A 27606-nucleotide genomic window follows, 5' to 3' on the forward strand; every position below is an offset into this window, starting at 1 on the left:
TATATCATGTACGCAAGTTCGGCCAGTGGAAAGAAGCCTGTCTGACTACATATTGGGACACTGATGACTCGATGAGCCTATAATGACTTAATATTTTAGATAGATGGTATGTATAGATAGATAGATAGATAGATAGATAGATAGATAGATAGATAGATAGATAGATAGATAGATATCATATATATACATCAGATGTCATATAAATTTGTTAGCTTAAAGGTGCGGTGCACGATGTTTGAAAGCTAATGTTGACATTTGAAATCACCAAAACAAACCCGCCCCTAACCCAAATGGGTGTTACCCCTGTATTGATAGCTCCGCCCACACATACATACGCGACCCAGGCGACTATTATGGCGGAACCTGTTGGGGCGGCCGGCCGAGGGGATATTTTTATCAGTAAATGAACACAATGAGTAATACTGCGGTAATACAGATGTGTTTTTGTAGTATTGTGTGTTGTAGCGTGAAAGGTTTAGCTCCGTTTCACGCGGAAGACGACGTTCGACACCTAGAACCCGAGGCAGAGGTAACGGCAGGTATCCGCCATGTCAGTGTTTCAATCGCTTTCTGCTAATGTCACACATGTGCATTGAACGCTCTCTCCGCCACATATTGACAAGACACGCTCCTTTCTGCTCATCGGCTACACGTTTGTTTTGTTTTTGTTTTGCTTGGCATTTTTCAAACGACGTGCACCGCACCTTTAATCACAGTGCTTTTATGTCATGGTGCTTCAAGCAGGACCGTAGGCTAGCTAGTGGATTTTATTTTTTAGTTTTGATCAAAAAATAAATAAAAAAAAGATAAAAATTAATAAAAAAAAAAACCAGAAGTAATGTCAGACTTACAAGGTACTTATATTTGTAGACAAACTTGCCTGAGAGTTTATCTGCCGGTTTCAGGCTTGAGGAGATATCTCGTCAGGGAACACGTTATATTTCCTCATAGTCATAGTGATCCAGGGAGCTGGTTGATACGATACGTCCGTATTCATCACGAACGGGAATCCAGCCTAATAGAATGACAAAACATTACATTACTTTATCTCCTGTATTATTAATCCATTATTATATCGCTCTTACAATTCAGCAGACTTTGTACTTCGATTCTTCCCATTAACTGGAATGTGCAATTACCATCAAGCTAAAGTAGTGCAAATAAATAACAGGAGCCTGGAACGGTAGCTAATGCGGTCGTGAGTGCTGTGAACCTTTTTCCTTTATTACTATTAGCTACTTCTCATCTCTCTGTATTTCTCTCTCATCTTATTTTGACATTTGCACACATCGAATCCTCCAGACGTTGTGAATAGACAGTGTCAGGTGAGTTAGCCTGAATTCGCTTGCTTTCTCTTGATTAACGGCGTAACGGGACATTCACGCCGCCTGACAACGACGACGCCCTTTATGTGATTGGCAGCTACATTCTTCTCTCTATTTGACTTTGAAGAGCAAAGTTTTTCTAGCAGGAAAATGTGGTTTGGAAACCACGGTAACCAGGAACCAATGATTGCAGGATACCGTGGTTTGGAAACCACGGTAACCAGGAATGATTGCAGAAATTCACGGTGCTACGACAGTCTGTGGAGTTATTTGAAAAATAACACACGCATAATGCTAATACGGTCGTGCCGGTCGTAGCCGAGTGACCCCTAAGAGACGGGCGTGCGTTGGGTTTCGTTTTGAGACGTCTGCCGGTTTTTTTTCCCCTTATGTACTCTTGTGTGTAGAACTCATTTCTTACTCATCCCACCTATACCCCTTTTCCCCCGAGGCAGTTTGAGTGCAGGTTCGGAGCCTAATTTAGAACCAGTTCTTTCTGTTTCGACCGCCAAAGCACCGGCTCCGAACCAGGAAAAGTGCTACACGTACACGTTTTATTCGCCGCGTTTGGGTGTTTATGTAGGTTCACAAAGCCATGAGCATTAACAGTAAAGTAACATCCGCTAATTGTTGTTGTGTTTGTGTTTGTCGCTGCTGCGCTAACGTCGCTGTGTAAAGTGACACGTATACAGTGACGTCACACTCGGCTCTGTGACGGCTCGCTAGCCGGTGGAAAGGCAAACCGGTTCTTGGAAGGTTCGCCAGTTGAACCAACTTTGAACCAGCACCAGCGCTAGCTCTGAACCAGCACCCGGTTCTTTCAGGTGGAAAAGAGGCACTAAAGCCACCATTCGTACTGTAAGTCCAAAATGTCATTTCAAATCCAGTAACCGAGTAACCAGTCGTCGATACGGAGCACGAAAAAGAAAAAAGTATTAATTGTATATTTTTTTCTAATATCTGTAATAACACGTTAAAATCTGTCTGGCATTTTAGAGCCGTGTGCTTCGGTGGACAGTCTACCTCGACGTCAGCCAGCCAATCAGAATCAAGCAGGCAACAGCACTGTGTTATAAGCTGATTATATTATATACGGTGGGGCACAGAAGAATAGCTCGGCCATTTCTGAACCAAACTCTGAACAACGTGTACAGAAGGACTGAATAGGAAGGCGAAATAAAGTGGAACAAAACAACACTGAACAGTCGGCAGACAGGGAGCAAGTGCGTGGATCGGAATTGGAGGCGGGGCTACTTTTCCATGTCCCACCCTGTATTACATTACATTACATTACATTACATTACAGCGCTGATACACAAATCTGGAATGGATCATTTAAGTGTTTTAATCTCTCCAGTATTAACCGGACAACCTTAAAAACTCATTCCCTTCTCCCATCCTCATGTCGGCTTCAAGCTTTCTCGATTGCCGCAGAGGTCAACAAAGAAGACGCGACGTTATTTTGACTTACATAATATAATTTAACTATTTATCAGAGTAGTGATCTTTATTTATCTATCTATCTATCTATCTATCTATCTATCTATCTATCTATCTATCTATCTATCTATCTATCTATCTATCTATCTATCTATCTATTTATTTATTTCAATTATTTATCAGGAGCGCCATCCGTAGCAAACTATATCAAGGATGCTAATTAGAAAATGATTAAATACTTATATTTAAAACGTCTATTAATTGGAGCATCAGTAGAGAAAATGTCATCTATGGGCGCAATAGAAGACTCATTTCTAAAAGGATTCTTTGTCGAAATATATCGTTGCGGTTCAAACCGTTTTCCGATCGTTGCAGCAGAATTGCTTAAATATTATAACTCAGTGGTCCCCAACCCCCGGGCCAAACGGTACCGGGCCGCCCAAGGAACATTAAATTATTTCTATTTTATTTACTGTGGTTTGTGCGGCTTTCCATGGACGAGAGGTTAACCGGGAGCTGAGAGATGTCACCTAAAGCCGCACCGATACCGCGCATGCGCAAAATATCATGATATCGGGCCGGGTTTAGGTGACGTCTGGAGCTGAGCGGCTGCAAGCGGCAGTGGTGTTGTAGCTTTGGTGGAGAGAGAAGGTGTGTATCGCTCTTCTCTCTGTTCACCGGTACTTTGTCATGTTTAACAGTGCTTGGTGTACGTGTATATTGTGTTTGCTCAAATTTAACCCACAAATTAGCAAAAATGAGCACGAAACAGACGTCGTTAGAAAGTTAGAAACTCTGCCGGTGTTCTGGATTAAAGTCATGGCGGAACACCCTGAGATTGTCACCACAGCACTTACATCCCTATCGCCATTTCCGACATGCTATCTGTGTGAAGCGGGGATTTCTGCAGTGACGGCAACCGAAACAAAACAACGGAATAAACTGGACATAAGCGACACACTTCGGGTGTCATTGTCTCCTATTACCCCAGATGGAACCGTCTCGTTGTAAAGAAACAAGCTCAGGGTTCTCATTGATTTAGCGTTGTAGTGAGTTAAAAAGGCATGTTTAAATACAATTACATTACAATTATCAATTTTAATTTAATTGTATAGACGCCACTCCCACCCCCACCCCCAGCAGGCCGCGGTAAAATGATCAAACATTGACCAGTCCGCGGCGAAAAAAAGTTTGGGGACCAGTGGCATAAACCATCCAGATGATATTTTGCCATTGCAGTTGTTGTCAACTGAACATCCGAAATGATGGGAAATCAATATCTGTAATAGAAAAGTACCTGCAAACCAACAACTCCACGTCGGGTTTAAAGTTTAACACTTCGATGTTTGTTGTACAATGACGACTCAGACGGAAGGTCGGACCGTAATTAAGAAATACCTGCAAACTGGACACTGCTGTCGCTGTGTACATACTGTTATATTACCGACTGATCGAAAGCCCGGACGTTTACATGGTCACCGGGATACACAAGCAGCACAGCTATGTAAATATTAGGTAAGGTCAAATTCTGGCTAGTTGCAGCGTACAGTTCTTTTTAATGTAGATGATTACATCTTTTGACATTGAGCACTGAGCACTTTTGACATAAAAGTGGAATATAAGCTTCAGAGGAATATAAAGGTTCAGGAAGAAAATAAAATGAAATAAATCTTTCAGTATAACATTTAGATTGGTCCCAAATTTCAGAGGAAAATCTCTCTGAGATGAAACCTTGAGAGGAACCAGACTCGAAAGTGAACCCATTCTCATCTGGGGGGAAAAGTCTTTTCTATCAATTTTAATTTCAGTTCATTATGTGTTACATCCGTCTTTAGTGCGAACTTAAGCCGAAACAAAATGTCTACAGTATTGTGCAAAAGTTACAGAAACACCTTCATTTTTATGTTGTTTTAAAAGACCAAAGCTTCATTTTCCAGAATTGCAGAATAGTTTGTGTTGTTAATTGTACATGTTGTTATTAAGCAGTAGACCAGTTGTCAGAAATCTTAGAGAAAACTCAGAGAAAATCTCTGTACATGGATCAGTGTGAATAAGAACAACTTGGTCAAGTCTTTCCTGATGAACACCGAGTTTTTCCTGATGAACACTGAGTTTTTCCTGATGAACACCGAGTCCTTCCTGATGAACACTGAGTTTTTCCTGATGAACACCGAGTCCTGCCTGAGGAACACCGAGTCCTTCCTGATGAACACCAAGTCCTGCCGGGGAAACACAGAGTCCTAACTGATGAACACCAAGTCATGCCCAAGGAACACCAAGTCCTGCCTGAGGAACACCGAGTCCTGCCTGATGAACACCGCATCCTGCCTGATGAACACCGCGTACTGCCTGATGAACACCGAGTCCTGCCTGAGGAACACCGAGTCCTGCCTGAGGAACACCGAGTCCTGCCTGAGGAACACCGAGTCCTGCCTGATGAACACCGAGTCCTGCCTGATGAACACCGCATCCTGCCTGATGAACACGATGAACACCGAGTCCTTCCTGAGGAACACCGCGTACTGCCTGATGAACACCGCGTCCTGCCTGAGGAACACCGAGTCCTGCCTGAGGAACACCGGGTCCTGCCTGATGAACACCGAGTCCTTCTTGAGGAACACCGCGTACTGCCTGATGAACACCGCGTCCTGCCTGAGGAACACCGCGTACTGCCTGATGAACACCGCGTCCTGCCTGAGGAACACCACGTACTGCCTGATGAACACCGAGTCCTGCCTGAGGAACACCGCGTCCTGCCTGAGGAACACCACGTACTGCCTGATGAACACCGAGTCCTGCCTGAGGAACACCGCGTTCTGCCTGAGGAACACCGCGTACTGCCTGATGAACACCGCATCCTGCCTGAGGAACACCGCGTACTGCCTGAGGAACACTGCATCCTGCCTGATGAACACCGCGTCCTGCCTGATGAACACCGCGTCCTGCCTGAGGAACACCGCGTACTGCCTGATGAACACCGCGTCCTGCCTGATGAACACCGCGTCCTGCCTGATGAACACCGCGTTCTGCCTGAGGAACACCGCGTCCTGCCTGAGGAACACCGCGTACTGCCTGATGAACACCGCGTCCTGCCTGATGAACACCGCGTCCTGCCTGAGGAACACCGAGTCCTTCCTGATGAACACCGCGTCCTGCCTGATGAACACCGCATCCTGCCTGATGAACACCGCGTCCTGCCTGATGAACACCGCATCCTGCCTGATGAACACCGCGTCCTGCCTGAGGAACACCGCGTACTGCCTGATGAACACCGCGTCCTGCCTGATGAACACCGCGTCCTGCCTGATGAACACCGCGTCCTGCCTGAGGAACACCGCGTACTGCCTGATGAACACCGCGTCCTGCCTGATGAACACCGCGTACTGCCTGATGAACACCGCGTCCTGCCTGATGAACACCGCGTCCTGCCTGATGAACACCGCGTCCTGCCTGATGAACACCGTGTCCTGCCTGAGGAACACCGCGTCCTGCCTGATGCTTGACGTGACCAGTTGTTTGACAGTGTTTCTGAAAGAGCTGATGCTGCTGTATTTATTGTTTTAGCAGAATTCTGTTCAGACAAATGTTCTGTTTGAAATAAACCCAATAAACATTTGAACAGTTTTGTGTTCACATATTAAAATGTCTCAATAACAGTTCAGTATTGCTGAATATTGTACAGTTTATTTGTACTTACACTGTTATACATTATTAATATAAAATGGGACCCAATGTTTCCACCCCAAAGACACGTGGAGTGGAGTGAAGGGACTTTAATGGCATTGCCACGCTACATGTATGAATCGATTGAGCTCGGGCACTGAGGTTACAGTGTAATATCGGATCTGTTGTTGACGTGCTCAACTTTTATACTTTTTTCAGTTCTGTATTCATTGTCTTTTCTTTCCTTGATCCCGACTCCTTGTTGATATTCTCCCACCTTGTTTCTCGTTGCAGTGGTGGATGTTCTTGAGGAACCTGTGGCCCTGATAGCGGTGTTCCATGCCCATGATGGACAAGTTGAGAGACTGTCGTAATGTGCTGCTGGTGCTCTTCTTGGCTCATGTGCTCACGGCACTGGAGGTCCCTCTCGATCGTAAGTACACACTCATTCACAACAGCGTCTCAAAATGTCTTTAGACTCCAAGCACAAATATTTCTCCAATATGGACTAGGGGTGTAACGATATATCGGGACACCGGGTGCATCGCGATCGTGGATATGTGCGAAGTACATCGGCATCTTGTTAATTATCGATTTAATGCAGTTCTAATCGAGTGTATAGAGATAAATATATACACAAGATCCGGTCACAGTCTGGTCACTTGATCACGTCCTTTCATTGAGAGCATGCACATGAGACGTGCACTTGTGAAGTCCAATAGCCCGATAGCTCCAGACCGCAACGACCGATATGCATTTAAAGTTTTATGGTTACACGACCAGGGTTTTAAAAGAACTTATTAGAGGCTTCAAAACAACACAGGAGGCTTCAGAAATCGGCCGTTTTTAGCCGACTTTGGAGCTCCGTTTCTGCCGTCGAGCTCATTAAGCCTCAGTTGATTATTTTACACACTTCAGACTCTTTTCTCAAAATATTTTTTATAGAACTCAATAGAAATGTTTTACTATTCACTTTATTTTTTTTTAGCTATATGTTTTATTCTGCAATTCTTCCGATGCTAATTAGGATTAGCTCATTTTTATCATGATGCGTTTAAATATTTAAAATTACACCACGGGGACGTGCTAGCTTAGCGGTTAAGGTGTCGGACAACCGCTCCCAAGCTCTAGAAACCTTATGATTATCGTGTATGTTTACAACGATTGCTAACATCCTTATAACGTATAGTGGTTATAATAAATTACGACCATCTGTTAATGCACCCAAAGCATGTTTCGATCAATCCAAACACACAGCTATCTACAAGCCCCAGCTCTTTAAACCTACACTAATATGTTCTCTTCTTCTATACTTGTCATTATTGTTCTCTTTCCTGTCGGGGAATAAAGCTAAAGTTCTGGAAGGATGTAAGTTACGATTATGTTTTGCGGTTGGATTTCTGTTTGCTTTTGTGTTGCGTATGACCTCAGTGCCATGTCGTGGACTTGCAGTGATTTCTACCTTAGTTTACGTTCTTATCCATGTGTGGATGCTTTGGGAGATGTTTAAAGAAACTTAGATGCTCTTCTGCTTGAAATGTTTTATTCAATCGCATGAAGTTCATCTATAAATCCCAAAAAATATATATTTGTACCGTTTAAAGGACATATATACTGTATGTTGCATGCTAGTCTCGCGTGCTGTGATCCGCTCAAATTTGCTTGCTTTTGTTTTGCCCAAATAGACATAGTCCGAACTATGAATGCATGACATCCTGTGTTCCAGTTTGCTTGTGAGTGTGTGTGATAGGGTTTGAAGGCGAGTGTGTGTGTGTGTGTCATTGCAGTGTATTAGTAAATGTTCAGAGTAAGAAATGGCCGTCTGGATTTATCCGTTTTTATGTGTGACCGCAGTGCCACAGCCTCCAACCATAACCCACCAGTCTCCTAAAGATTACATCGTCGATCCCCGAGAAAACATCGTCATCCACTGTGAGGCCAAAGGAAAACCACATCCAAGGTGAGAGATTTATGTCGTGCGTAGTTATACATGATCGATTCGGATTTCTTATCGTCTCTGTATGAATTGTTACCGGAGTCAAAAAGCATTTAATCTCGGCCGTTCAATTACTTTCTGGAGCCGCGATCAAAGGTTATAACGGCGGTACAGCAAAAGGGATGTGAAGATAAGCAAGTAGCAGTTAACTAAAGGATAGAGTTTAATTATGATAGGAAAAGTCTTTGGTCTGATATCTGTAAATTTCACAAAGAGCTTCGTTCTCAAAGCAGAAAGAAAATCGCCAGAAATGTGTTTATTCGATTTATTTGATCTTTTTTGCTTTTTAAACGTTTAATTAGTCTGGTTGTGATAAAACATTACTTTTGCTATAGTATTTTCTGATGATTGTATATATATATATATATATAATTTATATATGGCCAGAAGTATGTGGACACCTGAGGATGATACGTCCTCGTTGAACATCCCATTCCAGATCTAGTCACCTCTTTGAGTTATATTAAAGGTGCGGTCTCCGTCGTTTGAGAAATTCTTCAGAAAACTGCGTCGGGCCGCCAAGCAAAACAAAAACAAAACAAACGTGTAGCCGATGAGCAGAAAGGGGCGGGGCTTGTCGATATGGGCGGAGAGAGTGTTCGGTGCGCGTGTGTGACGTTAGCAGAAAGCGGTTTTAACATCGACATGGGGGATAAAAACAAAGAAAGAAAGAAAGAAAGACTTACGATAAGGACAAGAAGTAGGACGTGTTGATATAGGATCAGCTTTCCAGCGCTGGAGAGAACTGAAGGAGCAGGAAGTTGGCCACATATTCACAGGTTGGAGTTTCCCGAGTCAATAACTCCTGAGCTAAACGCTGTTACTACACAAATAACACCTCTTTTCTATCGTAGTAATGTAGAGAGGCAGCTACAACCGCGTTTTGTGTAGTAACAGCGTTTAGCTCAGGAGTTATCGACTCGGGAAACTCCCACCTGTGAATATGTGGCCGACTTTACTTAAGACGCCGAGGCGCTTTTTTCCTTCTCGATAGGTGAGTAACGTTGGTTTTGCTTTGTTACACAGAACTAATATATGCCTTTGTCCTTTACATCATTATGCTTGTGTGGCATTTTTGCTTGTTTGTTTATCTACAATCGTATTGTTCTTCCCTTCAGCTATGATAAAGACACGTTTCTTTCTGTTAGTCGCCTGGGTTACATACGTACGTGTGGGCGGAGCTATCGATACAGGGGTGGGACCCATTTGGGTTAGGGGCGTGTTTGTTTTGGTGATTTTAACATTAGCAACATTGGCTTTCAAACAACGGAGACCTCACCTTTAAGCTCCCTTCTTCTAAGAAGGCTTTCCATTAGGTTGTTGGTGTTCATTGAGCTACAAGTACATTCGATATCAGGTACTGATGTTGGGTGAGGAGGTCAGTCAGTGTTCCTGTTCATCCCAAAGGGGCTTTGTGCAGGAGACTTGAATTCTTCCACTGCAAATTTATCAAACCATTTCCTGGAAGACTCATGTATAAGTAGGATGGTCAGATTTTACACATACATCTAGCGATATAATGTACTGTGTATTTGATAGATAGATGGTCTGTAATCCGCATAGTAAAGAACCACTGGGTCTTTTAAAAAGACCACATCCACGAAGGCCGTACGTGAAACAGCACGTCGTTATTTTGCTTCGCTGAAATGTTTTGTATTTAAACAGTTTCTCCTGGACTAAGAACGGCATGCATTTCGACGTCGAAAAGGACTCTAAAGTGACCATGAAGCCTCATTCTGGGACTCTGGTGATGGACATCAGTGGAGGAGAGAAAGCAGAGGATTACGAGGGTGTCTACCAGTGCACTGCACGCAACGAGCATGGAACAGCCATCTCCAACAACATCGTCATCCGCCAGTCGAGTACGGTTCACTTACCTGTTCTTAACCTCGCTGTTTCTTTTCACTTATTTTAAATGTGTCATTTTATGCTTAATTTTTAAACTTGCTTTTTGTTATTCATGTGAAAAAAAAGGCATGTCTGCCATCATCAGAGCGCTTATTTTGGAAGGTACATCCATTTAAACACACAGCATGCAACATTTCCTCGATATTCCCATCATATTCTCCTCATGTTGAAATTTTTCACCTCGAAAAATGTTCGCTTTTTCCCTTCATCGTTCCGAAAGACACCTCGAAAGTGCATTTCTTTTTGCATTTCGGTTTGCACTGCAGAGTAAAAAACGTGTAGAAGACCCGTAAGCAGACGTGTTGTGTGTCGTGTCGTGTCGTGTAGGATCGCCTCTGTGGTCGAAGGAGAGGATCAAACCGATCATCATCCAGGAAGGCAGGTCTCTGGTGCTGCAGTGCAGACCTCCTGCAGGACTCCCTCCTCCTATCGTCTTCTGGATGGACAACAGTAAGCCTTTTTATTTCAGCCTCCACCGCATCTCAGACCCGCAGCATTAATCTGCAGCATTACTTATATATATATAAGCCTTTTATATAGCAATAAGAGAACCAGGCTTGTGTGTTCAGTGTGTTCAGTGTGTACAGGTGTACAGTGTGTCCAGTGTGTACAGTGTGTACAGTGTGTACAGGTGTTCAGTGTGTACAGTGTGTCCAGTGTGTACAGTGTGTCCAGTGTGTTCAGTGTGTTCAGTGTGTACAGGTGTTCAGTGTGTTCAGTGTGTACAGTGTGTCCAGTGTGTACAGGTGTTCAGTGTGTTCAGTGTGTTTGGTGTGTTCAGTGTGTACAGTGCATTTGGTGTGTTCAGTGTGTTCAGTGTGTTTGGTGTGTTCAGTGTGTACAGTGTGTTTGGTGTGTTCAGTGTGTTCAGTGTGTACAGTGTGTTTGGTGTGTTCAGTGTGTTCAGTGTGTTTGGTGTGTTCAGTGTGTTTGGTGTGTTCAGTGTGTTCAGTGTGTACAGTGTGTTTGGTGTGTTCAGTGTGTTCAGGTTTTCAGTGTGTTCAGTGTGTACAGTGTGTTCAGTGTGTACAGGTGTTCAGTGTGTACAGTGTGTTCGCTGTGTTCGGTGTGTTCGGTGTGTACGGTGTGTTCAGTGTGCTCAGTGTGTACAGGTGTTCAGTGTGTACAGTGTGTTCAGTGTGTACAGTGTGTACCGTGTGTACAGTGTGTTCAGTGTGTACAGTGTGTACAGTGTGATCAGTGTGTTCAGTGTGTACAGTGTGTACAGTGTGATCAGTGTGTTCAGTGTGTTCAGTGTGTACAGTGTGTACAGTGTGTTCAGTGTGTACAGTGTGTACAGTGTGTACAGTGTGTTCAGTGTGTACAGTGTGTACAGTGTGTACAGTGTGTACAGTGTGTTCAGTGTGCTCAGTGTGTACAGTGTGTTCGGTGTGTACGGTGTGTTCAGTGTGTTCAGTGTGTTCAGTGTGTACAGTGTGTTCAGGTGTTCAGTGTGTACAGTGTGTACAGTGTGTTCAGTGTGTACAGTGTGTACAGTGTGTTCAGTGTGTACAGTGTGTACAGTGTGTTCAGTGTGTTCAGTGTGTACAGTGTGTACAGTGTGTTCAGTGTGTACAGTGTGTACAGTGTGTTCAGTGTGTACAGTGTGTTCAGGTGTTCAGTGTGTACAGTGTGTACAGTGTGTTCAGTGTGTACAGTGTGTACAGTGTGTTCAGTGTGTACAGTGTGTTCAGTGTGTTCAGTGTGTTCAGTGTGTACAGTGTGTTCAGTGTGTACAGTGTGTACAGTGTGTTCAGTGTGATCAGTGTGTTCAGTGTGTACAGTGTGTACAGTGTGTTCGGTGTGTACGGTGTGTACGGTGTGTACGGTGTGTACAGTGTGTACAGTGTGTTCAGTGTGTACAGTGTGTACAGTGTGTTCAGTGTGTACAGTGTGTACAGTGTGTTCAGTGTGTACAGTGTGTACAGTGTGTACAGTGTGTACAGTGTGTTCAGTGTGTACAGTGTGTACAGTGTGTACAGTGTGTTCAGTGTGTACAGTGTGTTCAGTGTGTACAGTGTGTACAGTGTGTTCAGTGTGTTCAGTGTGTACAGTGTGTACAGTGTGTTCAGTGTGTACAGTGTGTACAGTGTGTTCAGTGTGTACAGTGTGTACAGTGTGTTCAGTGTGTACAGTGTGTACAGTGTGTACAGTGTGTTCAGTGTGTACAGTGTGTACAGTGTGTTCAGTGTGTACAGTGTGTACAGTGTGTACAGTGTGTTCAGTGTGTACAGTGTGTTCAGTGTGTTCAGTGTGTACAGTGTGTACAGTGTGTACAGTGTGTTCAGTGTGTACAGTGTGTACAGTGTGTTCAGTGTGTACAGTGTGTACAGTGTGTACAGTGTGTACAGTGTGTTCAGTGTGTACAGTGTGTACAGTGTGTACAGTGTGTTCAGTGTGTACAGTGTGTACAGTGTGTACAGTGTGTTCAGTGTGTACAGTGTGTACAGTGTGTACAGTGTGTTCAGTGTGTACAGTGTGTACAGTGTGTTCAGTGTGTACAGTGTGTACAGTGTGTACAGTGTGTTCAGTGTGTACAGTGTGTTCAGTGTGTACAGTGTGTACAGTGTGTACAGTGTGTTCAGTGTGTTCAGTGTGTACAGTGTGTACAGTGTGTTCAGTGTGTTCAGTGTGTACAGTGTGTACAGGTGTACAGTGTGTACAGTGTGTTCAGTGTGTACAGTGTGTACAGTGTGTTCAGTGTGTACAGTGTGTACAGTGTGTTCAGTGTGTACAGTGTGTACAGTGTGTACAGTGTGTTCAGTGTGTACAGTGTGTACAGTGTGTTCAGTGTGTACAGTGTGTACAGTGTGTACAGTGTGTTCAGTGTGTACAGTGTGTACAGTGTGTTCAGTGTGTTCAGTGTGTACAGTGTGTTCAGTGTGTACAGTGTGTACAGGTGTACAGTGTGTACAGTGTGTTCAGTGTGTACAGTGTGTACAGTGTGTTCAGTGTGTACAGTGTGTACAGTGTGTTCAGTGTGTACAGTGTGTACAGTGTGTACAGTGTGTTCAGTGTGTACAGTGTGTACAGTGTGTTCAGTGTGTACAGTGTGTACAGTGTGTACAGTGTGTTCAGTGTGTACAGTGTGTACAGTGTGTTCAGTGTGTTCAGTGTGTACAGTGTGTTCAGTGTGTACAGTGTGTACAGGTGTACAGTGTGTACAGTGTGTACAGTGTGTTCAGTGTGTACAGTGTGTACAGTGTGTTCAGTGTGTTCAGTGTGTACAGTGTGTTCAGTGTGTACAGTGTGTACAGTGTGTACAGTGTGTTCAGTGTGTACAGTGTGTACAGTGTGTTCAGTGTGTTCAGTGTGTACAGTGTGTTCAGTGTGTACAGTGTGTACAGGTGTACAGTGTGTACAGTGTGTACAGTGTGTTCAGTGTGTACAGTGTGTACAGTGTGTTCAGTGTGTTCAGTGTGTACAGTGTGTTCAGTGTGTTCAGTGTGTTCAGTGTGTACAGTGTGTTCAGTGTGTTCAGTGTGTCATCAGTTCCCCTGAACATTAGAACCTCCCTCCCTCTGAGTACTAGCAGGTATTACTGCCTTTATGAAGCCGTTGTGTTTTACTGTGACACACTTCAGTATTTGGGTTAAAGCCGTTTCTGTTCCTCTCTTCTTTTTGATCTTTTTCTGCTTCTTCACTCCATATTGCTCGTAACCGATCAAGCGTGTAGCTGTCATACAGGCCCTGTGTAATAGCCTCACCTGTCTGTGTCTGTCTCTCTCTCTGTCTCTCTCTGTCTCTCTCTCTCTCTCTCTCTCTCTCTCTCTCTCTCTCTCTCTCTCTCTCTCTCTCTCTCTCTCTCTGTGTCTCTCTCTCTCTCTCTCTCTCTCTCTCTCTCTCGCTCTCTCTCTCTCTTAAACACACACTTGCGCGCTCTCTCTCTTAAACACTCACTTGCTCTCTCACACTTTATCCTTTACTCTTCATCCCCCTTTCTCTCCCCTTTTTGCACCTCTCTCTCTCTCTCTCTCTCTCTCTCTCTCTCTCTCTCTCTCTCTCTCTGTAACTCTCTCTCTCTTTCTCTCTCTCTGTCTCTCTTCTCTCTCTTTCTCTCTCTCTGTGTCTCTCTGTCTCTCTCTCTCTTAAACACACACTCGCTCTCTCACACTTTATCCTTTACTCTTCATCCCCCTTTCTCTCCCCTTTTTGCACCTCTCTCTCTCTCTCTCTCTCTCTCTCTCTCTCTCTCTCTCTCTGTAACTCTCTCTCTCTTTCTCTCTCTGTCTCTCTTCTCTCTCTCTCTCTTTCTCTCTCTCTGTGTCTCTCTGTCTCTCTCTCTCTTAAACACACACTCGCTCTCTCACACTTTATCCTTTACTCTTCATCCCCCTTTCTCTCCCCTTTTTGCACCTATCTCTCTCTCTGTCTCTCTCTATCTCTTAAACATACACTCACTCTCTCACTCTCGATCTTACTTTCCCTCCATCCCTCTCTCTCCTTTTTTTTGCTCCTATCTCCGTCTCTCTCAATCTCTCTTGCTTCCTCTCTCCCTCCTCTCAACCCCCCCCCTTCTCTATATCTCTCTCTCTCTGTCACATTTTTACATCCCCAGATTTCCAGAGGCTTCCACAGAGCAGCCGTGTCTCTCAGGGCCTGAACGGTGACCTCTACTTCTCCAACGTGATTCTGGAAGATTCCCGAAGTGACTACATTTGTTACGCACGCTTCCCACACACACAGACCATTCAGCAAAAGCAGCCCATCAGCGTCCGTGTCCTCAACAGTGAGTCCCTTATGCGCGCTGCGTGCATCTGTAGGAGCAAAGCCGGGGGTAGTTTCCCCGCACCGGTTTATGATAACGATAACCACACTTTGCCATGCCATCAGCTCTGAATGGGTGGCCTTGTCTGGAGTCCCGTAGGTTTTTGTTTGAGAAACTGCAGTAAAGCCTCCAAACCGCAATTCATCACGGTAATGTACTGTCCTGTCTCTCCGAGGGACAAAGAGTAATCCTCGGGGCATGTTTTTGTGAAACGTCACACACAGAACAACACTTTAACCCTTTCATTAATCATGTTTTTTTTTCTTGTGTCTGTTCATCCATATAGCCACAGACTTTTTTTTATATTGTTATTCAGCCATTTTTTGAATCTTGATTTTTGTAAAAATTTGATTTCTTTTTATTTTTAATCATGATTTACATGCATTTGAATTTCTGTTGTGTTACAGTGGATGCAATCAATGAGACAATGGCAGCTTATTTGAATGAGACTGATTTGTTTGGTGGTGAGTGATGCCGCCCCCTAGTGATTGCCCCTCTGTACTTTAACCAACCCCTAGCGATTAACCCCTCTGTTATTTTCACCAAGCACAAATCACTCACTAACTCAAAACTTCAAATCGACCTTTCCTCACTTTCCCAAATCAGACGATGGTTCTGTTCTTGTTCTGTTCTTGTTTCTTAACGTTTCCAGATTTTCCGTACGATCCGTTTTATCTGATCCGATCAGAAGGACGTCTCTGCATGCTGATATTTCCTCTTGCTTTCCAGACTTCTTCTTCAGCTAATTTCCCTCCAACACTATTTTCTCTTTGTTGTTATCTGAAATGGTTCATTATTTTAGTGAAAAATGAGACATTAGCTGACTAAACGATCTCAAGGTCATCGTGATCGTCTTAGAAGTTCATCATGACTAGGGTTGCAAAAATTACGGGAATTTTCAAAGCTGGAAACTTTCCATGGGAATTAACGGGAATATATGGGAATAAACTGGGAATTTAAAAAAAAATGCAGAGTTGCCTATGACAAGAAACTTAAATGTAGTTAAAAAAAATCTTAACAGCATAATTGTGTTTAAAACGACAAGATTTAATGCAGTTTAAGTTAAATTTATTCCCTGCATTAATCGGTCACTTGCACACAGCACACTGATTACTGGAAGGCCATTGAGGCCAAACCCCCTGCAGGTACTTACATTCTTCTATAACATCCACAGTAACACTTTATTTTAGGCTCATTTAACTAGTTGCTTATTAGCATGAATATTAATAGAATATCGGCTGTTTATTAGTGCTTATTAAGCACATATTAATGCCTTATTCTGCATCACCGTATTCTACATTCTTAATGGTACAACATACCTAAACTTAATAACTACCTTACTAACTCTTAATAAGCAGTAAATTAGGAGTGTTACACATACACAGATCACTTGATGACCCCCCCCCACACACACACACTCACTCCCCCCGAAATAAAAAAAACTCTATAAAATAATGTTTATTACAATTATTAAGTTTATTATGTTTATTACAAGCATAATAATGTTTATTATGCTTTTATGTCACTCAATGAAAGAATCAATTAAAGTTCTACTTACCATGAAATCGTTCAAGGCGTAATTTAAAAAATTTGTATTACTTTGCATGCGCGTCTGCTTATGACCAAACAGCATGTTTATTTATGTTTGTATATGATATAGTTTAGATAAATTTCCCTATATTTCCAAATCATTCCCATAAATTCCCGTAAAGTTTCCAATTTTGAATATTTCCAAAAGTTCCCGTGGAAATTTACCGTAAATTTACCGTAAACTTTCCGCCCCTTTGCGACCCTAATCTTGACTCGTTAGTATCTAGTTCAAGATAGTGAATTATATTCTACTCTAATAACACGCTTGTAGATTTTCAGACGAATATCGTAAACAAATCGTCCAGTAACTTCCACATCGTCCATTTATCCACTCTGTTCATCTCATTCAAGCGATTCTGAGACTCACTCGCACTTTGCTCATTTCTCATTGATGCTGCTGCCTCGTATTCACTCTGGGACTCGTTCACTAAAGGGTTTAAAATACACTATATTTGCTTGATGTCTGATATTATATGCCCGGTGGCCTGACTCGAGGTAAAGCCAGTTCATTTGATTTCATATAGCGTCTATAACAGCGACCAGGATCGGATTAGAACGCTACGAGTATTTTACTAGCGAGTCGAAACGTGGCGTCCGGCTCGGCGTAGTATTACAATATTAAAGCGATTATTTCTCAGCTGTGCCCATGAAGGTGTTTACCTGCTCAGACCTGCTCTCACTGTGAGTCTTCTCACTACTTCAGATGACGCATTAGAGGAGATCCAACCTTCGTTTTTGGTTCCGATCGGTTCGAGCAGCTCGAAGATGGTCCTGAGTGGACAGGTTCTGGAACTGGAGTGCATTGCTGCTGGACTGTAAGCCAACTCTTACTTCTGTGTTATTGTGACTGCGACTGCTTTCTTTTTACCAAAAGCAACAACAAAAGAAAAGGAATCCTTTTTTTTTCCACTCAAATGTTAAAAGTAAATGTTGATATTAAACCTATTTCTGCTCTCTGTGATGCACCGAGTGTTTGTACGGAAGCGGAAGGTTTATCTTCAACCACTAACATTTTAACATTCTCTCTCTTAAACATACACTATCTCTCTCTCTCTCTCTCTCTCTCTCTCTCTCTCTCTCTCTCTCTCTCTCTCTCTTAAGCATACAGTCTCTCTCTCTCAAACATACACTCTCTCTCTCTTTCTCTCTCTCTCAAACATACACTCTCTCTCTCTCGTTTTCTCTGTCTCTCTCTCTCTGTCTTTCTTAAACATACTCTCTCTCTCTCTCTCTCTGTCTCTCTCTCTCTCTTAAACATACACTCTCTCTCTTTCTCTCTCTCTCAAACATACACACTCTCTCTCTTTCTCTCTCTCTCAAACATACACTCTCTCTCTTTCTCTCTCTCTCAAACATACACTCTCTCTCTCGTTCTCTCTGTGTCTCTCTCTCTCTGTCTTTCTTAAACATACACTCTCTCCCTTTCTCTCTCTCTCAAAAATACTCTCTCTCTCTCTCTCTCTCGTTTTCTTTGTCTCTCTCTCTCTGTCTTTCTTAAAAATACACTCTCTCTCGTTTTCTCTGTCTCTCTCTCTCTCTCTCTTAAACATACACTCTCTCTCTCTCTCTCTCTCTCTCAAACATACACTCTCTCTCTCTTTCTCTCTGTTTCTCTCTCTCTCTCTCTCTGTCTTTCTTAAACATACTCTCTCTCTCTCTCTCTCTCTCTCTCTCTCTCCCTTAAACATACACTCTCTCTCTCTCTCAAACATACACTCTCTCTCTCTTTCTCTCTCTGTGTCTTTCTTAAACATACTCTCTCTCTCTCTCTCTCTCTCTCTTGTTCTCTGTCTCTGTCTCTCTCTGTCTCTCTTACACATACACTCTCTCTCTTTCTCTCTGTTTCTCTCTCTTTTAAACCTACATTCTCTCTCTTAAACATTCTCTCTCTCTCTCTCTCTCTCTCTCTCTCTCTCTCTCTCTCTCTCTCTCTCTCTCTCTCTCTCTTCAACAGAAAACATCTCACACTGAAAGCCAACTAAAATCCTGACTCATTTTATATCAGACGTGCTGCCATAAAATAATTGATCTGTTTATACCCATTGAATTTTTTTCATTCCAGCGGCAGAACGGATAAAAAAGTCAGAGCAGTAAATTCTCTCATGCTGTATTTTTTTTTCTCTCCAGCCCCACTCCAGAGATCTCTTGGAGCAAGGTGAGCCGCGACCTCCCCGCCTCTAGAACCGAGTACTTAAACTTTCAGAAAACGCTCCAGATCAAGGAGGTCACCGAGGCAGATGCTGGAGATTACCGCTGCACTGCCAAGAACCACCTGGGCGCCATCCACCACACCATCCACGTAACTGTGAAAAGTGAGATGGATAGCAGTCTCCATCACTTTACTCCACAATTTGCTCTACTCTACATTTCCTTTTATTGATTTTTTTAAATGCAGTGCAGGACTTTATCATCTGGGGAACTGATGTTCTGTCAGTAAACAGCATAGAATATTGAGAAACTTTATTCGATTGTCTCGTGAAAAGTGCAGTACAGGAAAAAGGTTTGGAGCGCCGACGGCATTAAGAGATTGTATGTATTGTATACTGTAAACAAATGATGTCGCGAGATCGAAAACCTTTGCATAATGCAGGCCTCGATCTTATGAGCAATATGAATTAGTTATTTCGTTTGTCCCGGTTTTCTGCCAAAAGTGGTTGGTCTCGGAACGACGGCAAAAATCCATAAGAACAGATCGATTGCGTGAAAAGATTCTAATCCAGTCTCCTGTGTTGTTCTGTTTGTTTGTTGATATCCAGCTGTTCCGTACTGGATCAGTTCACCACGTAATCTGGTCTTGGCTCCACTGGAGAACGGGATGATGACCTGCCGAGCTAGAGGCGACCCCAAACCCACCGTCACCTGGTTCATGAACGGAGTACCCATCGAAAGTCAGCTCATTTCCTTATTACAGACCGCGGTGTTCGTTAAGAGCCACATTCACAGTCACAAATCACATCAGTATTCATTTAGGGAAAGTTACGTGTGTTCGGAGAAGGTTACACAGCCCTGGTGTTATTAATACTAACAACCGGAGGTGGGGGTGAGTCACACGTGGGCAAGTCACAAGTACGTCTCAAGTCATGAATGTCAAGTCAAAGTCAGGTCGAGTCTTTTTTAATATTTGTCAAGCAAGTCTCAAGTCTCAAATATGCAACAAATCTGACTCGAGTCAAGTCGAGTCCCTATCTCTGAGTCATTTAACTCAAGTCCGAGTCAAGTCTTGAGTCATGAATGTCAATTCAAAGTCAAGTCGAGTCTTTTTTTAATATTTGTCAAGCAAGTATCAAATTTTCGACTTAAGTCTGACTCGAGTCAAGTCGAGTGTCCCATCTCTGAGTCATTTAACTCAAGTCCGTGTCAAGTCTCAAATCATGAATGGCAAGTCAAAGTCAAGTCGAGTCTTTTTTAATATTTGTCAAGCAAGTCTCAAATATGTGACAAATCTGACTCGAGTCAAGTCGAGTCTCCCATCTCTGAGTCATTTAACTCAAGTCCGAGTCAAGTCTCAAGTCATGAATGGCAAGTCAGTCAAGTCGAGTCTTTTTTTTCATATTTGTCAAGCGAGTCTCAAGTCTCAAATATGCGACAAATCTGACTCAAGTCAAGTCGAGTCCCCCATCTCTGAGTCATTTAACTCAGGTCTGAGTCAAGTCTCAAGTCATGAATATCAAGTCAAAGTCAGGTCGAGTCTTTTTTAATATTTGTCAAACAAGTCTCAAGTCTCGAATTTGTGACTCAAGTCTGACTCGAGTCAAGTCATATGACTCGAGTCCCCCATTTCTGCTAACAAGATTAGCAAAGTCTTCTGTTTCCTTCAGTAACACTGACTAAAGTGGATTTTAATGCATAATGCTCTTAAATAAATCTAATAATTCTTAAATAACCTAAATTCGACATAACAACCCAGATATAATTCACAGGTAACTTCTGAGGAACATTTCAGTCTCTTCAGGGATTCTTTCCCCAAAATTTGCAATGAAACTTGAGTTTTGTGCTTTTTAATTTTTTTATTTTATTTTTATTATTATTATTATTATTATTATTATTATTATTATTATTATTATTATTATTATTATTATTGTGAGCACAAGATCCTTCTTTTATACTCCTACCAGTGAACACTTTGTATACATAGAAATTTTATGTCTCTGAATGTGGCGCTTTTAATTGTCAAAAGTAAATAGGAAGTAATTAGAGTGCAGGAATCTATAAATGTTCGCCTTATAGATCTAAAGCGGTTTTCACTTCATGAGTTATTTCTGTCCAAATCTGTCCAAAAACTCATGATTTTATGGCTTCTAATAGATTCTCCAGCAGACCCAAGCAGGAAGGTGGAGGACGATATTATTACTTTCACCGAGGTTCAGACCGGATCCAGTGCCGTGTACCAGTGTAATGTCTCTAATGAATATGGATATCTGCTTGCCAATGCCTTCGTCAATGTACTAGGTAATATTTCTGTATTAAATTGTCTCGTTCTTTTGACTTTTTCGGCGAATAAAACGGTACATTTTATATTATATAGTTGTCGTGTCGCTCTCGATGTATCGCGTTTACGTTTATGGCGTTCGGCAGACGCCGTTATTCAGAGCCACTTACATTTTTATCTCATTTTATACAATTGAGCAATTGAGGGTTAAGGGCCTTGCAGTGGCAGCAGGGGTCCAGTAGGTCAGGGGCCCAGCAGGTCAGGGGCCCAGCAGGTCAGGAGCCCAGCAGGTCAGGGGCCCAGCAGGTCAGGGGCATATAACAATACAGAAGTCGTGCAGTAGAATGTAACTACATTAAATATGGCAAAGCTTTCACCGGCCCTGACTCCAGGGTTTGATTAAAATACGTAGATAGTCAAATTAATTAAAAAATGAAACGTCGACTAATTCGATTCATTTGAGACAGCCGTTAGTTATCGTCCATGAGGCATTTATTCTGCTAACATAACTTGTAAACATATTCAGATATATTTAACATCTAAATTTGTCCTTCGTTGTTACAGCCGAGCCTCCCAGAGTGCTCACTCCTAATAATAAAGTCTACCAGGTCATCATGAACAAACCTGCGCTTCTGGACTGTGCATCCTTTGGCTCTCCTATTCCCAGAGTATCATGGTATGTGAGTGTGTGTGAGTGTGTCTGAGTGTGTGTGAGTGTGTGTGTGTGTGTGTGTATGTATGCGTGTCCATTTATTTGTGCCTCTGTGTTTGCATCTGGTTGTCTGTTGTATATTAACAGCCCTACTACGGCTCTGCAGTCACGGACAGAGTGTTTAAACCAGAGTTCAGACATTTCTGCGCTTTTACAGTTAATTACCCAGCTTCGGTTTTCTGTGAAAACTCAAACCACACTGTCTCCAACACACATCCAAAACTTTCTCACAGCACCATAATTAGAGCCGGAGCGGTCGGCTCATACGGAAGAATTCACCGACGGTTTTTCCACTTTTAATAGAGCATCTATGACAGTATATAAGAATTTATTATTTTTTTTTCTACTACTAACAGTTCATTATACTAAGTTGCTTCGTTATATCAAGCACCGCAAGCACTGCGTGCACTATTTGTTAGTCTGAAAGCTTTATGAACTACACTGCTCTAAAATAGAATATACGAAAGTCGTTCACATCATTATTACGCACAAAATTGTTCAAATTTCATTATAAAACGTCTTCATTTATTTATTAACAAAGTAGTAGAACCTTCAGGACACGTTTGTCCTACAGCTCACCATAACAAGGCTTCAAGGGAAGTCAGGAAAGTTAATGTTTAAATGAACCCGGATATCGATCGTTCAGGGCGTGTGTTAGTATGTCGGTCATTTTTGATTATGATTGGCTGCCACTCAGCGTATCCATCTTTGTCATCACTTTATCTCCTGGGTATTTAACTGTTAGTGGTTATTGTGTTGGGGTCATTCTGGGCAAGGAGGATCCGTTATTAAAGCCGTAACAGAGGAAACATTTATATGCTAAATACGAGTCTGTCACCTTGATGCTAACTTATGGCGCGGTGGATGTTTCTCTCTACAGGTTTAAGGACAGTCGCTCCAGTGTTTTGGTTGGAGACCCGTATGTGTTTCATGAAAATGGAACTCTTGAGGTTCCTGTGGCACAAACACTAAACAGTGGCAAATACACCTGCGCGGCCACAAACTCTCTCGGCACCTCTGAGAATCACGTATTCCTGGAGGTCAAAGGTGAATATCTGAGAATTTTATACAGCACTTACTTATTGAATTTGAGAAAATCTTGCCTGAGATAGATCAGTAATTGCCACTTTATTTATTTATTTATTTATTTATTTATTTATTTATCTATCTATTTATTTATTTATTTATTTATTTAAACCTGTGAGTATCCCTGTAATAGTTTAATGCCCTTTACCATCTTATCAGGCATTAGGCCAACAGGTTCGGCCATTAGCTTGCATGTTGTCTATTTTCCTAATGAAGGTAAACGATGGTAAGTGCTTTTCCGGAGAGCAAAACAGGAAACCGGTGTTACGTGTCCATTAAAAGCCTAAAGAACTTTCTTTCTCTACTGTCATTTGCCTACAGACATGTTGGCACCTTTACTTTAACTGAAAGCTGGCATGTGCAACTCAGTTGTAAGGGATATACTGTATAAATATATATGATGCCCTTTCATTTCTCTCTGTTAAAGGAGCGGTGCACGATGTTAGAAAGCCAATGTTGACATTTGAAATCACCAAAAAAAACACGCCCCTAACCCAAATGGGTGTCACCACTGTTTTGATAGCTCCGCCCACACGTACATACGTAACCCAGGCGACTATTATGGCGGAACCTGCCGGGCGGCTGGCCGAGGGGATATTTTTATCAGTAAATGAACACAATGAGTAATACTACGGTAATACAGATGTGTTTTTGTAGTACTGTGTGTTGTAGCGTGAAAGGTTTAGCTCCGTTTCACGCGGAAGACGACGTTCGACACCTAGAACCCGAGGCGGAGGTAACGGCAGGTATCCGCCATGTCGGTGTTTCAATCGCTTTCTGCTACTGTCACACACGTGCACTGAACGCTCTCTCCCCCGCATATTGACAAGACACGCCCCTTTCTGCTCATTGGCTACACGTTTGTTTTGTTTGTCGGCCCGACTCGGTTTTCTGAAGCGTTTTTCAAACATCGTGCACCGCATCTTTAAATGTGAATCTACTCTGTATCCATTTTAATTTTGCGATTAAAATTTCAGACGCTCCCATATTCAGATTGTTAAAGAACGTTGAATAAACAATTCTTTATTCTCTTTTGTATTGGTTTTGATTATAGCCTTAAACTTGGTCGAATTACATTCCTCAGTCTTATAACTACAATCCTTTCCTATTAATGTTACAAAATGTACCGGGAGAAAAAACTTCTCTGGTAATTACTGAATAATTGGATTTAAGATGAATAACTTACTTATTAGCTGCTACTTTAAGGATTAAACTCTGTTCCCAATTAGTGTAAATCTTGTGTTCTCTGTTCCTGTGCTCACTCAGAGCCCACACGGATCCTGAAGCAGCCCAATTACAAAGTCGCCCAGATCAACCAAGACGTGGTATTTGAGTGTAAAGTGAAGCATGACCCGTCTCTCATTCCCACCAGGATTTGGCTCAAGGATAACGAAGAGCTTCCTGAAGACAGGAGGTGTTTATTTACATGTTCATTTGTTTCATGATGAATTTTGGTGCAAGTTCGTTAACATATACTTTGGCACTGTGAATCCTGAGGTCAGAGGTGTATAAAGTGTTCAGATCGTTGATATGGTGTGTGTTAAAGTCTACTCAGAAACGAGTCCCCGGTGTCAGAGTTTTATCAAAAGTAACTCTGCTTCACGGAGGGCACGTTGGCTTAGTGGTTAGCACGTTCGCCTCACACCTCCAGGGTTGGGGGGGTTCGATTCCCGCCTCTGCCTTGTGTGTGTGGAGTTTGCATGTTCTCCCCGTGCAAACTCCGGGTACTCCGGTTTCCTCCCTCGGTCCAAAGACATGCATGGTAGGTTGATTGGCATCTCTGGAAAATTGTCCTTAGTGTGTGTGTGTGTGTGTGAGTGAATGAGAGTGTGTGTGTGCCCTGTGATGGGTTGGCACTCCGTCCAGGGTGTATCCTGCCTCGATGCCCAATGACGCCTGAGATAGCCACAGGCTCCCCGTGACCCGAGAAGTTCGGATAAGCGGTAGAAAATTAATGAATGAATGAATGAATGAATGCATGAACTCTGCTTCACTTCATGCTCTATCACACCACCCTGTTGTTGATGAATGTACTATAAAAACACACAATGTTGTTATTCCTCATGTAACAAACACATGCTCATGTTTTTATAGCAGATGCAATCTTTAATCTGCTGTATTTAAAGCAAAGGAACCACTTATTGTTCTTATTTATTCTCTCTTTTAGCATCTGGAGAAGTAGCGATATCACTTTTGCTTTGTGTTACTAGTACCGAGTATTTCGAAAGTGCCTCTGAGGCCTTTATATTAACGACTACTCATTTTCTCTGGCACACTATTTATTAGTTTTTAAATATACTGTATAATGGATCGTTACGACGTGCCTCTCGGGACTGGCTTAATTAGCGGTTAGAGATAAATCCGTGGGATTTCGTCCTGCCGGTTCGCTTGGGACGTGTGTGATATTTTGTTATAATTGCAGATTTGTCGTGGGCGCAGACAGCCTTACCATCCTCAAAGTAACAGAGAGCGATAAAGGGACATACACCTGCATCATGAACACCACTTTAGACCAAGACTCGGCCAGCGCACAGCTCACTGTTGTCGGTAAGGATCCGTTATTTTCTTATATGTATATATAAATATAAATATATTAAAGGACAGTTTGCTATTAATTGCTTTCTTATTCAAGATCTCTCTTGCTAAATATCTATCCTGTAAGAAATGTATACTAATTGCTAACTCCTACTCCGCCACTCCTACCGCGCCGATCTCAGAGGCTAGCCCGACACCGGCGCTCGCTTACGGTAAAACCAGCCACACAGCCCTCATTTAACATCCCATACTGCCCTCGGTTGGTGTACGTGTGTGTGGAGGGTGCAGTCAAGCACAATATGCTTCATCTCATACTGTTTGCCTTGACGTTTGTGTTTGCTGCTTGAATTTGCATTGTATTTATTGTTTTATTGATTGCTTGTGTAATATATTTATTATTTCGCTTTGTAGAAGACAACGTTCTGTTTTCCTATTTAAGCTTAGACAAAAATGTATCAAATTTAATGCGGCCTAGGGCTTTCGAGCCGCATGCACCAAATTCGGATATGTTGTAGACGCCGGTCTGAAGTTTTATGCTCTTACTTTTCTAAGCGATCCGAGTACCGGTACTTCTGGTACCGGGTCTCAAAGTGGCCTTTTTTCCCATAGACTCCCATTATAAACTTTGGAGGTCTGCACCAAACTCGGCAAGCTTTTGAACTATCTACACACAACTCGACCAGCTCCTTTAGGGTGATACTCTGTATCGACTGGCCTTTCGGTTGTGCCGTAGCCCCGCCCCTAAAATATGCAAAATCAAAAAACTTTTTACAACACGGACATGTGACATATCAAAACACTCAAAATAATGAGGGGAACTTCCTCACGGGTATTCTGATGATGTCACGTGATGTCACGTGAAAATAAAAAAATTTGCACAACATAAACATGTGACATATCAAAACACTCAGCATAACGAAGAGAACTGCCTCGCGAATGTTTTGGCACCCTATCTTTCTGTCCACTTTCCTCCAAAAGTAACACTGTCCCGTATGTCCGCTCGCCTCCAAAAAGCACCGGCCTTTGCAAATACTTGCATCGTCAAAGCCAACATCAAAGTTTGTCACGACAAACTTTACAAATCTAGTTTATCTGTGCGTTATATATAGATTTGTTTATATTTCTGTCTATTAATCATTCAAAATATAAAATGGCATTGTTGTTTCCAGATTATTTGAAGTAGATTTAATAGAAAAAAAAAAACCTTTTTGACGAGATTATATAAGCCACTTTCTATATTTGTGTTTAAATTATTATGTGTGTGTGTGTAAATGTTGCCAGTGTATATTGTGTCCCTAATGACTGTGTAGCTATACAGAAACTAGACAGTCATGCTTAATGTGAATACTAAAGATGTGTCCAGTGTTTCACATGGATTAGATTAGATTAGATTAGTCCATCGTTCTGTGGTGTAACATTTATATTTATAGCTGATTCATTTAAAATAACATTTTCTTTTATTCCTTTGAGTGTATTTTACAAACTGTTTGATTAGACCAGTGTTTGGTGTAAATTTGTCTGATTCTCTCGGGGTTGAATCGAACAACACGAATATAATACAAGGATTATGTAAAAGTTTAAGTTGAAAAAGGTGAAGGTTAATTTGTGTAATTAGATTAAGCCAGAATTAGTAGTTAGGATATAAAATACATCGCTGTAATCCATCTGAAACAGTGAATACATCATCAGGATTATATTGGAGTTTTCTGTGTAAGTATACAGATATTAGAGACACTTAATATAAACTCAGACCTTCTAAGTTGTGCATTTTTAGATGTTTTTACATATGCATGAATTATTTTGCATGTCTTTTGCATTTTACAGCACTTATTTCACCATATGTATATAAATACATATTCTTTTGTATTTTAGGGTTGTTTGTTCATGCATTTTTGCCTGTAGGTAGCATTACAGGCTCAGCTCAGGAGTGCTGTCTTCATCAGTTGCTATATTTAGGCCCTGTTCTTTGTCCATCTGCAGAGCAACCAGATCCTCCTACAGATCTGGAGTTAACGGATCCGGGCGCACGGAGCGTCCAGCTCACCTGGATCCCTGGAGACGAGCACAACAGTCCTATCGAGAGTATGCGCCATTTCTTTTCAGATTCAGCTACTTATTACTCATGGTATTGTGTTTAAAGTCCTCTCTTTTGAT

The 27606-nt window shown here is 42.2% G+C and overlaps 1 protein-coding gene across 19 annotated transcripts in view; it reads left to right on the plus strand.

Annotated features, from left to right (window-relative positions):
- Nucleotides 1-27606, plus strand: part of nrcama (neuronal cell adhesion molecule a) — a 100501-nt gene that overhangs the window by 59495 nt on the left and 13400 nt on the right. For 9 of the 19 annotated variants that reach the window (XM_047819639.1, XM_047819642.1, XM_047819652.1 and 6 more), the window contains 17 exons: nt 6723-6861; nt 7779-7796; nt 8283-8388; nt 10090-10286; nt 10660-10782; nt 14891-15061; nt 15508-15564; nt 17394-17505; nt 18818-19002; nt 19447-19578; nt 20996-21139; nt 21684-21795; nt 22712-22878; nt 24184-24331; nt 25340-25464; nt 25635-25664; nt 27433-27534. In XM_047819639.1, coding sequence (XP_047675595.1) covers nt 6768-6861; nt 7779-7796; nt 8283-8388; nt 10090-10286; nt 10660-10782; nt 14891-15061; nt 15508-15564; nt 17394-17505; nt 18818-19002; nt 19447-19578; nt 20996-21139; nt 21684-21795; nt 22712-22878; nt 24184-24331; nt 25340-25464; nt 25635-25664; nt 27433-27534 — 2023 coding nt within the window. In that variant the 5' untranslated portion in view covers nt 6723-6767. The remainder of the gene's footprint in view (nt 1-6722; nt 6862-7778; nt 7797-8282; nt 8389-10089; nt 10287-10659; nt 10783-14890; nt 15062-15507; nt 15565-17393; nt 17506-18817; nt 19003-19446; nt 19579-20995; nt 21140-21683; nt 21796-22711; nt 22879-24183; nt 24332-25339; nt 25465-25634; nt 25665-27432; nt 27535-27606) is intronic. The other 10 variants (XM_047819643.1, XM_047819654.1, XM_047819644.1 and 7 more) reach the window with 5 other exon arrangements.

Source organism: Tachysurus fulvidraco, chromosome 10, assembly GCF_022655615.1.
Source record: "Tachysurus fulvidraco isolate hzauxx_2018 chromosome 10, HZAU_PFXX_2.0, whole genome shotgun sequence".
Taxonomy (NCBI): Eukaryota; Metazoa; Chordata; class Actinopteri; order Siluriformes; family Bagridae; genus Tachysurus; species Tachysurus fulvidraco.